The following is an 18,169-nucleotide window of genomic DNA, read 5'->3' on the forward strand; positions in this document are numbered from 1 at the left end:
GCCGATTGGGAAGAAGACATTGGTTATCAAAAAAATTAAAGTGAAGCAGGATCGTCGGAAGATAGTGAAATACGTCCAAGAAGAATTCGGCGAACGCTACGGTTGCCGGCTGATTCGGATGAATCAGACGAAGAAGACAGACTATGGTTTACTAAGGACCAATAATAAATTTGAAGGATCTACGGATCCACACATATTTCCAAAGATACACAGATCGTCATGGATATCGTAGAACCATATATTGGGAACGATCTATTGGAATATATTAGCAACGAAACCAACAAGTACTACAGTCAAAATTGCAATAGAAGGAAACTGGATTAAAAAAATGCCAAATCTGTCGACGTTACGGAACCCGAACTTAGAAAATGGTATGGTCTTGCTGTCCTTATGGGAATTGTAAGAAAAGCAAGGAGCGATGATTACTGGTCAACGAATCTGTTGATAGACACACCGATATTTCGCAAAACGATGTCGCGCAACCGATTCAGACAAATATTATCATTTTTACATTTTTCCAACAACAACAATAAACTTTATAATGCCGACCAGTTTTTCAAAGTGTAATTCGTAATTGATTATTTTTACAAAAAGTTTAAAGAAACGTTTAATCTACGTCAAAACATCTCAATTGATGAAGAAATGACACCGTGGCGCAGACGGTTAAAGTAAAAAAAAAAAAAAAAAAAAAAAAAAAAAAAAAAAAAAAAAAAATGGTTCAAATGGCTCTGAGCACTATGAGACTTAACTTCTAAGGTCATCAGTCCCGTAGAACTTAGAACTACTTTAACCTAACTGACCTAAGGACATCACACACATCCATGCCAGAGGCAGGATTCGAACCTACGACCGTAGCGGTCGCGCGGTTCCAGACTGCAGCGCCTAGAACCACTTGGCCATCCCGGCCGGCTAAAGTTTACAATCCGTCTAAAATTATGAAATATGGCATACTCATTCGGATGCTGAGTGATTCGAGTGCGGGATACATTTCCTCATTCAAGATATTTTCCGGTGCTGGACAACCTTTAGCAAAAACAGTGATGGAACTATTGACACCTTCTTATGCAAAATGGCATCACCTGTACATGGATAATTGTTATAACAGTGTAGAACTTGCAGAGAAGTTACTTGAAAAAAAATCGTGTTTGTGGAACGATACGGCAAAATAAGGGATTTCCGGAAAAATTAAAGCGCGCAAAAGTCAATGTGTTCGAAGCTTGTCATCAGCGGAAAGGTGACAAGCGGCCGGCGACAAGCCAAGTAATCCGAATAAGCGCTGTCGGCGCCATGCGAATAAATTTGTACGAGACGTGCGGACGGCAGAGTGTTAACACTGCTTGATACTGAGCGAAATATGTTCGTAACTTGTAACAAATAACTTGTTATAAATAAATGAATATCGTTACTTATAGTCTTACAAAACAAAGAATGTACTCATAATAGTCACAGAACGAATACATATCTACTATGGCCATATTAATAACCTTCGCTGCGCGGGATTAGCCGAGAGGTCTGAGGCGCTGCAATCACGGAATGTGCGGCTGGTCCCGGCGGAGGTTCGAGTCCTCCCTCGGGCATGGGTGTGTGTGTTTGTCCTTAGGATTACTTAGGTTAAGTAGTGTGTAAACTTAGGGACTGATGACCTTAGCAGTTAAGTCCCATTAGATTTCACACACATTTGAACATTTTTGAATAACCTTCAAACTGCTCGTCAGCCTCTGTTTGAACATCGAAACCATCTCTCGTACGAACTAGTTCGAGTATTCGTGATACTATGTTCCTGCATTTTGTGCTTGCTGCGTGTTTCTGAGTATAGTCGGGCTCTGTTCTTTCCTCGTCTCACAAGGAAAGCAGTCACACAAGAGAAAAGGAAGAGCGTAATGCACTTTCGTAAACTTTATGGATATTATAGGTGTTACTGAGCTGAGAAGGTCTAGACGTGCAAAGAATGGTGGAACCTGACCTATGAGGTGGTCCAGCGGAGTGCGCGCGAGCCGGTTGAGCTGCTGGCGGTTCCAGGCGTAGGCGGCGCGCAGGCCGCGCCGCTTCTTGTCGCGCAGCCAGTCCTCGATGAGGTTGCGGCCGTCCAGCCGGCGGCCCTCCTCAGCGTCCAGCTCCGGGTCGCGCGCCTCCCTCGGCAGCCAGTGTCGCCGCCCGCCGCCCAGCACCACCTGCCAAAATGATAACAAAGCTATGCGTACATCGACGAAAAAAATTCCAACACCAAGAAATCACTAATGTAGAGTAATGAAATTTCGTCAATACATTTATCTAGGTAACATACACTACTGGCCATTAGAATTGCTACACCAAGAAGAAATGCAGATTATAAACGGGTATTCATTAAACAAATCTATTAAACTAGAACTGACATGTCATTACATTTTCATGCAATTTGGGTGCATAGATCCCAGAACAACCACCTCTGGCCGTAATAACGCCTGGACATTGAGTCGAACAGAGCTTGGATGGCGTGTACAGGGACAGCTGCCCATGCAGCTTCAACACGATACCACAGTTCATCAAGAGTAGTGACTGGCGCATTGTGACGAGCCAGTTGCTCGGCCACGATTGACCAGAACTTTTTCAATTGGAGAGAGATCTGGAGAATGTGCTGGCCAGGGCAGCAGTCAAACATTTTCTGTATCCAGAAAGGCCTGCACAGGATCTGCAACATGCGGTCGTGCATTATCCTGCTGAAATGTAGGGTTTCGCAGGGATAGAATGAAGGGTAGAGCCACGGGTCGTAACACATCTGAAATGTAACGTCCACTGTTCAATGTGCCGTCAGTGCGAACAAGAGGTGTCCGAGACGTGTAACCAATGGCACCCCATACCATCAAGCCGGGTGATACACCAGTATGGCGATGACGAATACACGCATTCAATGTGCGTTCACCTCGATGTCGCCAAACACAGATGCGACCATCATGATCCTGTAAACAGAACCGGGATTCATCCGAAAAAATGACGTTTTGCACCCAAGTTCGTCGTTGAGTACACCATCGCAGGCGCTCCTGTCTGTGATGCAGTGTCAAGGATAACCGCAGCCATGGTCTCCGAGCTGATAGTCCATGCTGCTGCAAACGTCGTCGAACTGTTCGTGCAGATGGTTGTTGTCTTGCAAACGTCCCCATCTGTTGACACAGGGATCGAGAAGTGGCTCTACGATCCGTTACAGCCATGCGGATAAGATGCCTGTCATCTCGACTGCTAGTGATACGAGGCCATTGGGATCCAGCACGGCGTTCCTAATTACCCTCCTGAACCCACCGATTCCATATTCTGCTAACAGTCATTGGATCTCGACCAACGCGAGCAGCAATGTCGCGATACGATAAACCGCAATCGCGATAGGCTACAATCCGTCCTTTATCAAAGTCGGAAACGTGATGGTGCAGATTTTACCTCCTTACACGAGGCATCACAACAACGTTTCACCAGGCAACGCCGGTCAACTGCTGTTTGTGTATGAGAAATCGGTTGGAAACTTTCCTCACGTCAGCACGTTGTAGGTGTCGCCACCGGCGCCAAACTTGTATGAGTGCTCTGAAAAGCTATTCATTTGCATATCAAAGCATCTTCTTCCTGTCGGTTAAATCTCGCGTCTGTAGCACGTCATCTTCGTGGTGTAGCAATTTTAATGGGCAGTTGTGTATTGAAGAGATTAACGACACAACTTCACAGGTTAATGTAAACATGAAAAAAAGGCATTGAAAATATGAAATACTGGTACATTCATAACAGGTGTAACCGCCAGAATGTCGGCTGCAAGTATGCAAACGTGCGTACATTGCATCGCACAGATGCCGGATTTCAGTTTGTGGGTTGGAGTTTCATGCCTGTTGCACTTGGTGGATGGGTACAGGGACAGTTAATGCTGGTTGTGGATGACTCTGGAGTTGTCATCCGATGATGCCCCATACGTGCTCGATCGGAGACAGATCTGGTGATCGATCAGGCCAAAGCAACTTGCGGACACTCTGTAGCGCATGTTGGGTTACAACAGCAGTATGTGGGCGAGCGTTATTCTCTTAGAAAACACTCCCTGGAATGCTGCTCACGAATGGCAACACAACTGGTCGAATTACTGCAAGCGGATGCGTGGGACAACCACAAGATTGCTACTGCCGTCATACGAAATCGCACCCCCGACCATAACTCTAGGTGAAGGTTCAATGTGTCTAGTGCGCAGACAGGTTGGTTGCAGGCCCTCACCTGGTCTCCATCTAACCAACAAACGGCCACCACCGGCACCGAGGCAGAACTGGCTTTCATCAGAAAACACATCTCCATTCCGCCCTCCAATGGGCTCTTGCCGGGCACCACTGAAGTCGCAAATGACGGTGATTTGAGGTCGGCGGAATGTACGCTACAAGGCTTCTGGATCGGAGCTGTCCTTGAAACAACCGATTTGCAACAGATCGTTGTGTCAATACGACGAAGATAACTGTCTTCCTTCTCGGTAGTGCCACGTGTCCGTCCGGAACACCCGATCTTTTTGTGGTCGTACCTTCCCGTGACCACCGCTTCCAGCAATCACGTGCAGTGGCTGCATTCCTGCCAAGTCTTTCTGCAGTATCTACATCTGCACCTACATGATTACTCTGCAATTCACATTTAAGTGCTTGGCAGAAGGTTCATCGAACCACGAATCGCGGAAGAAACATCCAGCATCTCGTAGCCCTGTTACACGACCTCGTTCAAACTCAGTTAGCTGTTGGTAATGGCGTCTTCATCATCTTAGATGCGTTCTTGACTAAGGTCAACTCATTATATCCAATCTCGAATGTAACTAACAGTCACTACCGTTGCAGTGCATATTTAAAGCGATCTTATTTACATCCTCATAGTGGCGCTACTAGCGCCACTCTCATGCCACTGGCGCGAAATTTGAATAGACATTATCTTGCAGATGGAGAAACACGCCAATTTTCGTTTATCTCGCACAACTTCTTCCTAGTGTCAGGATATTTTTCTCCATTGTTGTATTACTAGTTTTTCTGTCTGTATTTGAAGGTTAACCTCAGGGACTGCTACAGGGAATTTGATACGGTTTTCACTAACAGACAGACTGATTCACAAGGATACACTGCCTGCCTGACACTGCCTGACAAAAGGGTGAAGGACTCAGGAAGGAAGGGAGACAGACTGAAAATTCCCGGGTTGAGAGGGTGTGTGAGGTTATTTCAGTGGCTGTAAAATCGAATCAGATTTACGAAGAACTTGTCAGTATGACGTTGCACCCCCTCTTGCCTGAATACACGAACTGATTCGGTTGGAAAGGGTGCAATAAAGCTGCTGTGTCCTCTCCTGTGGCAAACTAACCCACAGTTATTGTAACTAGTCCTTGATGTTCAGCATATTGGCAATGGGACAGAGTTGACATCCGAACTGGTTCCACACGTGTTCTATCGGAGACTTATCTGGTAATCATGCTGGCGACAGGAATAACTCAAAATCACGCAGACAGCTCAAACAGACACGTGACATGAGTTGACCAAGATGATCCTATTGGAAAATGGTACTACGGTACTGTCGATCGGGAGATGAAGCACGAGGGCTCAGGACGTCTGTGACATAACGCTATGGCATCAGACTTCCCTCAATCACTATGAGGCTTGGTTTGAAGTCATACCTGATGGCTCCGGCCACTACGACATCAGGAGTAACTGCTGTGTTCGTTGGTGGCCGGATATCACCCCACGCGTTTGAGCCCAGGAGAGAAATACCTGAAGCAGCAAGGTGGAAGGTTGAGGAGGAGAACAAGACACCAAGCGGTAGTCGAGCTAAAAACGGCTGACTGACGGCAGACAGGACACAGACTAGGACAAGACAAAAGCAACTTGTGTAGACAACGAAGTGTAAAGCGGAAACTTTGGCCACAACGATGTCGACAGGACAAGAGAAAAAAAGAGACACAATACAAATCGCAACCAGAGGAAAAGACTAAGTGCCAAGATAAGTTGTTATCCAATAGTCCTTAGTACAGCGATGACAATATCACAGCCGAGTACAGAACTGACTGACCGTTCGCTTGAGGGTTTTGTTTATGTCGGCCATGACGAACACTACTGCCTGACGTATTCACGCGTCGAGATGAGTTGCACGCTCCCGCTGCGAGCGCAGAACTGCGGCGAGACTGGCCATCTACGTCCGTTACGTCTGGCGGGCATCCAACTTCCGCGGAGCCGTATAAGCCAGAACAACACAGTTGTGCCTCTCCAAAACATAGGATGAGTGGGAACTATCTACAGGTAACAGCCACAATCTCCAGCGATGGTCATCCGACGTATTGCAGAACCGCTATTCATCGCTGAACACTTTACACCCCCATATATTAGCAGTTCATGTTCCCTGGCCACAACACCAAACATGGGATGGTTATTTCCTACTACGGCTGCTGCTGGTCTCCTACCAATTGTGTGGGATGACACACAATGTTTCAGGGAGACCAATTCTCGTTCTCGGAAGAGGTGCAGATGTGAATGGGTTACAATGTGCTTTGTGCACGAAACTGCGATCTTACCTCGTGTTGGTAATACATGGTCGACCAGAAACTTGAAGAAGAGTACGTCTGCCCTGACGTACCCATGCAGTCCAACACTTCGCCACTGTCACATCTGAATGCTCCACAAATCTGAATATTGCACGATTCCAACAGCCATCCAAATGGATATCCTAAGTGAGACCCCTTTCCTACTCTGTCTTGTGACGATAACGCTGTTTCATACGAGTACGTAGCATCTCCGCGTCCTTCACAGTGATCACTCAACATGTGAAGACGCTCATGTCCGCTATACACACGAACAACAATAATGCAAGCTGGTGGCCATTCTACCTGTCACAAAGGCATGCATCTCTTGTCATTTACATACTCGTCGATGGTGTGTACATGTACAAAGTTACATCGACATCTGTCTATGTCCTTTGGGTGCTCATGTTTTCTGTCAAATAGTGTAATTTAGCACTTCTACACCAGAGAGGTCAGCTGGCCGTGGATACGTTGTGCTTCCCATGCGAAGCCAGTAAGCACTGTAACATATCATTTCCGTGACGCACATGTGTGCTAACCCTTTTTGTTTTGTAGTCGCCTCGGCCAGTTCCAGCTGCAATGGGAAAGGATTTCTTGTTCTGCCAGAAAATGATGGGCAAGTCTTTCACTAATACCCCTAAATGGATGGTGGTCTGAGCAGACTAGCCTGATTTTAAGAGTGAGTAATTTTTCCAATATGTCCGGTGATTTCCAAAAAAATGTTCAAATGTATGTGAAATCTTATGGGACTTAACTGCTAAGGTCATCAGTCCCTAAGCTAACACACTACTTAACCTAAATTATCCAAAGGACAAACACACACACCCATGCCCGAGGGAGGATTCGAACCTCCGCCGGGACCAGCCGCACAGTCCATGACTGCAGCGCCTTAGACCGCTCTGCTAATCCGGTGATTTCCAACATCCGCTACAGACAAAGTTTTGGAACTCCTGCCAGGCAGATGCACCTTACAGAAGCTGTGTTAGAGCGGGCAGAAAATTTGACAATGAAAATGCCTCAATTCTATTTCGGAATCGAAGGGAATGGAAGGCCTGAATGCTAATTAATTTCATGGAGCGGCGTGGATCTCGCGAAATCGTGGAGTCGGCCTGCAGACCCCGATGAGTGTTAAAACTGTGTCCCTTCTGGGGCGGAGAAGATGTTTTATAGTGTACTTTAGAAGGTGGGAGAAGGTGATCCTTCCGTGATCAACCGAGTTATTCCTTAAATTACGAAAATCGGTGACAAACCGAATAGTGGGTTCCAGTAAGCGGACGCGGATTCTGGTTGAGTCATCCCAGTTATTCTCCTCCACTGTTGCTTTTAAGTAAGAGTGCACGTGCCTGGTAAGCAGAGTCCTCACATCAGATCGCGGAGCCATTATCTCGTTCGACGTTAGTGCTTTAGTGGATGTGTTGGATTTGGTGTGATCTAATACAGGTAAGTAAGGTGTATTTGTTTCCATAGAACACCGGTACTTGCGGTGGATCCTTATGCAGTTTGGAATTCCTGTGTGATGGTCTGGATAGATTTCTGCCTATTACACATTACGACTGTTGTGGTTGGCAGGAGAGCCAACACCGTGTTACTAGAGGAGGCCGAAATGCACGCGTCTTAGCTCACGCAGGCTGGCGTGAGGTCTGGAACAGGACAAGGAAATTAGAATTTAGAAAAACGGACGTAGCTGGTGGAATACTTAACTTTAATCCATTAATGATGAACGTCGGTCTTGGCGGTACATGATTCACAATATCAATAGTAACTGAATATGGCGCCTTGCTAGGTCGTAGCAAATGACGTAGCTGAAGGCTATGCTGAACTATCGTCTCGGCAAAGGAGAGCGTATTTTGTCAGTGAACCATCGCTAGCAAAGTCGGTTGTACAACTGGGCGAGTGCTAGGAAGTCTCTCTAGACCTGCCGTGTGGCGGCGCTCGGTCTGCAATCACTGATAGTGGCGACACGCGGGTCCGACGTTTACTACCGGACCGCGGCCGATTTAAAGGCTACCACCTAGCAAGTGTGGTGTCAGGCGGTGACACCACAACGATCCTCTTCAACTATCGGCAGTCTCTGTCAGTCAACAGACGAGGTCGGCCTGTACGCTTTTGTGCTGTACGTGTCCTTTCACGACTCAACTTCACTATCACATTGGAAACAGTGAACCTAGGAATGTTTAGGAGTGTGGAAATCTCGCGTACAGACGTATGACACAAGTGACACCCAATCACCTGACCACGTTCGGAGTCCGTGAGTTCCGCGGAGCGCCCCATTCTGCTCTCTCACGATATCTAACGACTGCTGAGGTCGATGACATGGAGTACCTGGTAGCAGGTGGTAGCACAATGCACCTAATATGAAAAATGTATGTTTTGGGGGTGTCCGGATAGTTTTGATCACATAGTGTATGTATGTGAATGAGGCTCGCGGGCCAAGAAAGGTTGTCATGCCTCCCATAGAAATTTTTGGGTGGTGTTTTGTGTGCCTCGCTCCTCCTTGACCTTCAGCTGTATGCCTTTGTTGTGTCGTGGAGATTATCTGCGCGAGTTGTCAAACGTCAGTTGCCTGTGACGTGTGAACTGTTAGCGGTGAACGTTTTCCACTCCAGCGATCGTATCTCGGAATGTTTATGATAGTAGTTGGCATTGCTACAGCGTTTTGGTTATTGGCATTGAAATAATGAGAATTTTACCCTGTCTCACGAATCAAAGCCAGGCTGTCGACTGTGATTTAGATTGATTTTATAACATTACACAACAGAGAATTAATGTGGATACTCCACTAAACGTTTCCGACTAAGTCTGCGGCGGAGTACGTCGCACAATTCGTCAGGCACGCTCCACGTCTCTAAGGGCGAGTGAAATCTTTCGCGGCCGCGAATGTGATTTCGATCGACGCCACGGAAGCTCCAAAGTACGGGCGAAAGGAACGTTTGAACAGCAGGCCAATTTACAGCGTTCTCCATAAGGAGAGAACAAAGGCACCGAAATTGAATTTTCACTTGACCTGTTTCGACTCGACCCATCGCGAACTTCCATTCTGTTAATAAATGGACATTGATTGCGGCCCACTGTTCTGTAAAGATGCATGCAAAAAAATGGTTCAAATGGTTCTGAGCACTATGGGACTTAACATCTGTGGTCATCAGTCCCCTAGAACTTAGAACTACTTAAACCTAACTAACCTGAGGACATCACACACCTCCATGCCCGAGGCAGGATTCGAACCTGCGACCGTAGCAGTCCCGCGGTTCCGAACTGAGCGCCTAGAACCGCTAGACCACCGCGGCCGGCGAGATGCATGCAACGGGTCAGCTCTTATAACAATGGTAGCAGCGGAAATTCAAAAGGCCGTTAATTCCTATATCTATCATTCAGTGACAATCATAAGTGTAAATAGAATAGAATATACTATCGAGTATATCATAGTAGATACACTGTTCGCTTTGTAAACCCACAAGAAGAATATGGTCGAGGATGTAGAACGTGTCAAAAAATCAGAACAATTGATGTGGTATTGTTCTTTCCACACATCCTAAATAAGATGGCCATTCATGATGCGTAAAAAATATAAAAAAAATATTTACAAATTTGATCCTTTACACATTAATTAATCTCTGGATCTTGTATCATACATAAATGTAGCAAAACATTTTGGACAGCTTCTTAATAGCGTGTTAGTCCACGTTTGGAACGCAACATAGCAGCAGTTCTGTGTGTCACGCATTCGACAAGCCCTTAGCAGGTTTCCGGAAGTATATGCACCATTTACCTTCAAAGAGGTCGTGTAATTTTTGTAAATTATAGGGCGGTGGTTTGTGGGCGTGTCCCAGATCTCTTCCAAATGGTTGAAAACAGGCAAATCTGGTAGCCCAGACATCAACGTGAGTTCACTATCACGCTGCTCAAGCCACTGTAGCACGATTATAGCCTTGCGACTCGGTTATTAATCATAGTGACAGAGACCTTCGCCGTTGGCAAAGACACCAAGCGTGGAAAGACTTGATGGCACGCAATAATGTCAACGAAGCCCACAGACGTTATGGTGCCTTAGATTACTACCACAGGTCTCACGGGAGCCCAGTTGAATGTCGCCCATTGCATAATACAGGCACTGGCCTGCATTCGTGGCGCGATGTATGTGTCCAGCAGCCGTTCGCCTAGAAGACGGCGTATCCGGACGCCACTGTCGAACTGGTGTAACGTGACTTATCAGACTACGTGACACGTTTACATTGATTCACCGTCCAATCTCACTGATCCCGTGCCCACTGCAGCCGCAACTGACAATGTATTTGAGTCAACATGGGAGCACTTATAGCTCGTCTGCTGCGATGTCTCCTAAGCAACAACGTAAGCGGAACGGTGTGCTCCGAAACACTTGTGCCTGCGCCAGCAGTATAGTTCGTCGATAGACCTACCACAGGTCACCATATATCCAGCTTTACAGAGGGACCGTCCGCAGCTCGTGGTCGTGCGGTAGCGTTCTCGCTTCCCGCGCCCGGGTTCCCGGGTTCGATTCCCGGCGGGGTCAGGGATTTTCTCTGCCTCGTGATGACTGGGTGTTGTGTGATGTCCTTAGGTTAGTTAGGTTTGAGTAGTTCTAAGTTCTAGGGGACTGATGACCATCTTTACAGAGGGACCATACCCCCGACCTCACATTCTGTGAACAGGCATGGACGTCCAGTACTGTCACCAAATTGCGGATTCACAATCCTTCAATCACTTTTCGTAAATGCTCACGACAGTAGCACGCAAACGGGTAGGAGCGACAGCGACAGCAGCAGGCGAACAGCTTCGCCGTCTCCAAGGCGTTCCTTTCCAGGCGCTGGGCGGTAACAACCTGCCCTTTGTCAAAGTCGTTCACGTCAGTGAATTTCCCTATTTGCGGCCAATATCGTCGCTCGAACGATTCCCCATTCCTATCTGCTCCTCTTCTACATTTTTCCTGCCCGCCCGGCTAGCCGCGCGGTCTAAGGCGCTGATTCCCGAGCGGGAAGGCGTGCCGATCCCCGGCACGAATCCGCCCGGCGGGTTAGTGTCAAGGTACGGTGTGCCGACCAACCTGTGGATGGTTTTTAAGGCGGTTTTCCATCTACCTCGGCGAATGCGGGCTGGTTCCCCTTAATCCACCTCAGTTACACTATGTCGGCGATTTCTGCGCGCCGTGCGGGATTAGCCGAGCGGTCTGAGGCGCTGCAGTCATGGACTGTGCGGCTGGTCCTGGTGGAAGTTCGAGTCCTCCCTCGGGCATGGGTGTGTGTGTTTGTCCTTAGGATAATTTGGGTTATGTAGTGTGTAAGCTTAGAGACTGATGACCTTAGCAGTTAAGTCCCATAAGATTTCACACACACATCATAATTCCATCCCACTTCCTCTTTTATGGTATCTAAGATATGGTGGGTAAGTGTGGTACGAGAAGGGTCCACAAAACAAGAACTACGGAATTGTAATTAGCGTAAGCAGTTCTTTGAACAGTCTTCTGCAAAATGTTTTTGAATTCTTTCCAGAAACAAACTCCGAACTTTTCAACTTCAGCTTCTGTCGATGAATTACTCGAAAATTTAATACCGTATTACGGTGTGGAATGAAGGGTACGTAAAGTACACCACCTCCTTTTTATCATATAACCTCTGGCTGATAATTTTCACGCGTCGAAAACAAAAATTACTTTCAGAGTGGTTAGACTTTCAGAGGAGAAGAAGAGACTTTAAAATTTATTAATTTTTAACAGACCAGAAAAGAAAGCAAAAATTCGTAATGTTTAGTCTTTTATTAAACTACCGAGATGTGTAGTAGGAGGACACAACTGTATTTTGTTGGCCCAGAGAATGAAATTTGAGCCTAATAACTACACTGTTGAGTCTGTTATAAACTACATTCATCATCATCGTCGGCGTTATCAAAAAATGGTTCAAATGGCTCTGAGCACTATGGGACTTAACTTCTGAGGTCATCAGTCGCCTAGAACTTAGAACTACTTAAACCTAAATAACCTAAGGACATCACACACATCCATGCCAGAGGCAGGATTCGAACCTGCGACCGTAGCGGTCGCGCGGCTCCAGACTGTAGCTCCTAGAACCGCTCGGCCACCGGGCCGGCTTACTCGTATGGCAGAAAATTTTTCCCAGTCACAGACCACAAGCCTTTGACTTCACTGTTTCATCCGTCGAAATAAGTTCCCGAACACATGGCGCGAAAGCTTCAACGTTGGCCGCTATTATTGTCAAATTACGAGTATGATCTTCCGTATTGTTCGACGGCGCAACGCGCAAACGCCAACACACTATGACGTTTACCTATCGGCACAGATGCACCATTTGACGCACCGGAAGCTCCTTGTTTATATATTGATTCTTCTGATTTGCAAGCACTGGATTCTTTTCCTATTGATTCATGGCGGAATACACGAGCCACGGAGCAAGAGCAATCACTACGTTTGTTAAAAACCTACATTCGCAAAAGTTGGCCGCACTATCAGAAATGTAATCCTGATCCCTTAGTGCGAAGATATTTTGTGCACTGCAGCAGTTCATTTTTTCTGAACTACGTGATTCTGCTTCGCACGCCTAACAAACACACAAGTCTGTTAAACCCCACCTCATTGCACCACCAAGTGTCGTATCTCCTATATAGAGGTCCCTGAGGAATAGTTCTCACTAAGCAGCCCGCGCACCAACAGTGTACGTGGCTTGGTTTAGATAAGCAACTAAAACGTACGATGGCACACAGTGGCACATGCGCGGACCATCAGGGCACTCTCCTCCAGGAATTTTTCTCCTGGCCACTCTCTCATACTCCATGGAAACGCCTCCTATAGACGAAATAAATCTCGGGTGAACAGCGTGGTATGAGTGTGCATAGGACTCAATATTTCGCCAATCGACCACGTTACCATCATTAGGTGCGCAACTGATGATGGCAGCGTGGTCGATTGCCGAAATATTGTATCCTATGCACACTTATACCAGGCTGTTAACCCGACATTTATTTCGTCATAAAATACGCCTGGAGAAATTGAAGAATCACGCCTCCTATAGACTTTGCTGGCCCTTTTTGGCACACAAGTTACTTGATTATTGTCGATGCGTACAGGAAATATCCTTTTTTTATACCAATGCATTCGACGAATGCTACCAGCACTATCAAAGTGCTCGCTTCTGTATTTTCTCTCGAAGAATTGCCACAAAAAATTGTATCTGAGAATGGACCTCCTCTTACTTTCAAGGAATTTGCCCAATTTTGCAAAAATAATGGAATAAAGCATGAAATGACAGCACCATTCGCGCCACAGTCTAACGGTGGAGCCGAACATTTTTCGTTCGAACGTTGAAGGTGCAAATATCAAAAATTCTAACTTCACAATCACTGATATTTCCGAGTTCATATCGTACTTTGCCTGCTCCTGACATTTCGCCGTTAGAACGTTTGTATTGGAAGACGCCTTCAGACCTTACTTCATTTGCTTAGTCCTTACCGCTCTGCTCCAGCTTCAGAATTCACCACTAAATTTCACCCGAACGTCAGAGTTCAATATCGAATGTATAACAAGCCACATCTATGGGAATACGGCGTTGTTCTCACATCAGCTGGCAGAGCGCAGTACACTATTTTCTGCAGCGCAAGTACTCATCAGCACCTCAAAAATCAGCTACGCCTCCGTGAATTCAGTGCTCCTGCCGTAGATCAAACTGTTTCAGATTTCTTCAATGCACGATTCCCAACAGTCGTAACGCAGTCAGATGCGTGCGCCGCTACGCACTCTCCCGTAGACATTGCCGTCACCGTCAGCTAGACGCCGGCATCCTCTGTATCACCCTCTATGCTCCTACCTGTGGCGTCGGAGCTTCCTGCGCATTGTTTTCTGTGGCAGTTTACCTTCCCCCAGCCCAGCAACGAGCCTCTTTACTATCCGTGGCACAGGCCTTTCCCCGTACCTTCCAATTTGGGTCGGGGAGCGGTGCGGTATCGGCCGCTATCCGGTCGGCCGCACTTTCAAATACGTACGCCGTCAGTTACGCTGCCGTGTTTCCTACAGCTGCCACCGGGGCACGAGGGCGCTGCCACGACCGATTACGCCGCTGCCAATGAGATGCAAGCATCCCCTCTCCGGAGCTTCAGCGGTGGGTGTACGTAGGTTCGATCATTCATGCACTGAGCTAGTGATGGCCTAAACTGCGATTTTCCGATATCAGTGATTTCTGTGAATGCTACTTTTCAGTATCCGTTATTCTTAACTGTGATTTGACGCTGCTAAGAATCGCAGTTAACGAATCCAGGTCTTGTATCCCTCCGTACTCTAACACTGCTATTTCTGCTACTACTGCGATTTCTGCGACTCCTGCGATTTCTGCGATTTATCACCGTATGAAAAAGTTACACTTGTCCACACAGAAAGTAGCATCTCAAGAAAACTGTCATTAATAAGTATGTTTTATAATTGTTCTTCCGTTGGTTTTAATTTTGTATTAAAGAAACCATTGGGAAAATATTAATAGTGTAATTAATACGAAAGTATCCAGAATGAGATTTTCACTCTGCAGCGGAGTGTGCGCTGATATGAAACTTCCTGGCAGATTAAAATTGTGCAGGAGAGCTTCTGTAAAGTTTGGAAGGTAGGAGTCGAGATACTGGCAGAAGTAAAGCTGTGAGGAGTGGGCGTGAGTCGTGCTTCGGTAGCTCAGATGGTAGAGCACTTGCCCGTGAAAGGCATAGGTCCCGCGTTCGAGTCTCGGTCGGGCACACAGTTTTAATCTGCCAAGAAGTTTTCAATACCAAAGTAGCCATACAGTACCGTAATAGTTCGTGTTTATAAAACGAATTCTAACGTATTGTTATGTTCACAGGTACCTGAACTACGCTTCAGTCACTCAGTGTAGCGATAATTCAAAATATCATTGTCAACAGATATGGAGAAATTGACACTGCGTCTTTAGACTGTCTTCGTCAGACGAGAGGTTAGTTTCTAAGTGTTTCGATGAATTTAATTACGTAACTGAGATCGTCCTTGCAAATGTGAAACATCTCCCATTGAGTGGCTTTCGTTACTAACAGCAAAAATGTTTAATAACGCTTGTGATTTTGTATCTATTCACATCAAGGCTTTGCCGGCCGCTGGTGGCCGAGCGGTTCTGGCGCTGCAGTCTGGAACCGCGCGACCGCTACGGTCGCAGGTTCGAATCTTGCCTCGGGCATGGATGTGTGTGTTGTCCTTAGGTTAGTTAGGTTTAAGTAGTTCTAAGTTCTAGGAGACTTATGACCTCAGCAGTTGAGTCCCATAGTGCTCAGACCCATTTGAACCATTTTGAACATCAAGGCTTTTGAGAGAGAACTGTGAAGATTCAAGACAACTCTTAGATGACTTGCAGCTTAAAAGTGCCATTATTATGAATTAAGTGTGCAGAATGAATGATTGAACTGTGTTTAATTGAACTTAGTATGCGATATTAAAGCAATGCTAAATACAGTGAGTGAATAATGAAAATCTCATTTTCCCCATGTTAAGCCGTCCTATAATCGTAAATTTTCCGCCATTTAATTATCGGCAATCATGTTGTGGTGACACTGACCTGTAACATAGCCTGAGGTCTGGAATGTGAGTTTTGAGGCTGTTGATATGAAAGTGGGAAATACGGATCCTCCAGTTAAATCAGGAATAGTTTAAGTGCAGTACTTGAAGGTAACACAGGAAAAGCTTACTTACGTAGGTGGTTGTAGTGTCGGCAAAAAGTTCTTGTGGGTGCAGTTGCCATGTAGAACACCAAGTGTAAAATTTTTCGCCAGAGTCTTGAACTGTCTCGGAACGAAAGTGAGGCATTCATATGACTCAATAATTTTTTTTCATTTCATTACACTTATACAGATGTGTGAGTTCTGCTGTGTTAACACTGCAAAGTCCTGTAGGCACATGGAGTGTTAACTACAAATGTCATATTGGAAGCAGAATCAAACAGTTTTTTTTTAGTTTACTTGTTTCTAAAAGATATTTTCAGGAGAAAAAAGCAATGTTGCTTCTTATTGATATAAAACATACAAAGTCACAGCTGTGTTTGACCAACCATAACTAATGCTGAATGTGCATGTCGTCATATAGTATGCACACACAATACATCCATCTCGTTAGACACAAGGTTCTTATAATGAAGTACGAACGTCGGTCCACAGATGGCACTCGGCAAAGAATGTTAATTGCCCTTTTTAATTGCTACCTGCGACTTCTAGTTGCGATTTGTCAGAGAATTCGCAGTTGGACTCGATAGCGAATCGCAGAGAAAAAGCGTAGTACGAACTTTGGCCAACAGATGGCACACGGCGTTGACTGTTAACTGTGCTTTTTAGTTGCTACTTACGACTTCTAGCCGCGACTTGTCACTGAAATCGCAGCTAATTCCACAGCATGACACCAGGTTTACAGAAAGCAGTACGAAATTCGGGCATCAGATGGCACACGGCGTTGAATGTGAAATCCTACTTGCAACTGCTAATTGTGACTGAAATCGCAGTTAGATTCTGTAGAGTTGTTATTGTGATATTTGTGACATCTCAATCACTGTGATTTGTAACAGATAGGCGATTTACTGCCCACCACTACACTGAGCCCATTTTTTGTGTTTCACAGTAGTAACATTTACAGACTTTAATAGAAGCTGGAGCTCGTGATCTACTAAGTAGTTATTGTACTGAAAACCGACTGATTTGTGAATTTGCGGTATCCGTTCACGTTTCAACATTCAAAGCTACTGTTAGCAACTGACGCTGCAACTACAGCAAAACAGTTATGTATTATTTTTACTATTTGATATTAGGTGTAGAATAAATTAATATCTGAATTTTCTGTTCATGAGCGGCATATGCTCCTCGCTTCTGTATCCACTAAAGAACCACAAAGAGTGCAAAGGAAGTTATAATAGTTGTCTCATGAGCAATCTTGCGTCAGACACATTTAGTTTTTCAAGAATTTTCTGAACATCATATTTATTTCTTTTTAGTAGTGACATATTACACGCAAATACTAGACACTGAATATTTATGTCTTGTTTTTCGAGTCTAGTCAGTTTCACACTATTCGTTTTTGGTTTGTTTTTTCTTCCGCATTTCTGTTATTTTCCAGCAATGAAGTTAAACGCAGTTGGTGGCAGGCAGTTACCCAGTGAGGCTTGCATCGAATCTTCACGTAATTTATCAGTGGAAGTATTTTATTTTGTACTTCAGTTACTATTAGTGACGGAATAAACTGAAGCTGCTACTGTGAAGTAACAGAGCTAACAAATTTCCAGTAGCTCCTGCAAAGTTACAGCACTTCCTCCTGCTATTAATGAGGATAGCTCCGTGAAAGGAATCCATAGAATACACGGTGGGGTGGATTAACACTCACAGCATTCATGTTAAAGCAGCGTGTGATCTCGACGGGCCTTCTAATCCTCTTCTTGACGGTAAGTGCGTCCCTTCAATTAACACGGATATTTCTAAAGCATATGGATCTGTCGTCCTTCTACTGGTCTTTCAGTTCATGAACTGTCGACAACCAATAATAGAGATGAACTGAATGGGCCCTGGAGCCTCAATAAATTTGAAGAATGAGATTATTCCACCAGACTGTGTTGTAAATTATTTTATTTGCACTACTGGTTTACA

The 18,169-nt window shown here is 45.6% G+C and overlaps 1 protein-coding gene across 1 annotated transcript in view; it reads right to left on the bottom strand.

Moving 5' to 3' along the window:
• Nucleotides 1–18,169, bottom strand: part of LOC126470772 (alkaline phosphatase-like) — a 691,314-nt gene that overhangs the window by 328,685 nt on the left and 344,460 nt on the right. The window contains exon 4 of the mRNA XM_050098778.1: nucleotides 1,964–2,171. Within this exon, the coding sequence (XP_049954735.1) occupies nucleotides 1,964–2,171 (208 nt within the window). The remainder of the gene's footprint in view (nucleotides 1–1,963; nucleotides 2,172–18,169) is intronic.

Source organism: Schistocerca serialis, chromosome 3 (genome assembly GCF_023864345.2).
Source record: "Schistocerca serialis cubense isolate TAMUIC-IGC-003099 chromosome 3, iqSchSeri2.2, whole genome shotgun sequence".
Taxonomy (NCBI): Eukaryota; Metazoa; Arthropoda; class Insecta; order Orthoptera; family Acrididae; genus Schistocerca; species Schistocerca serialis.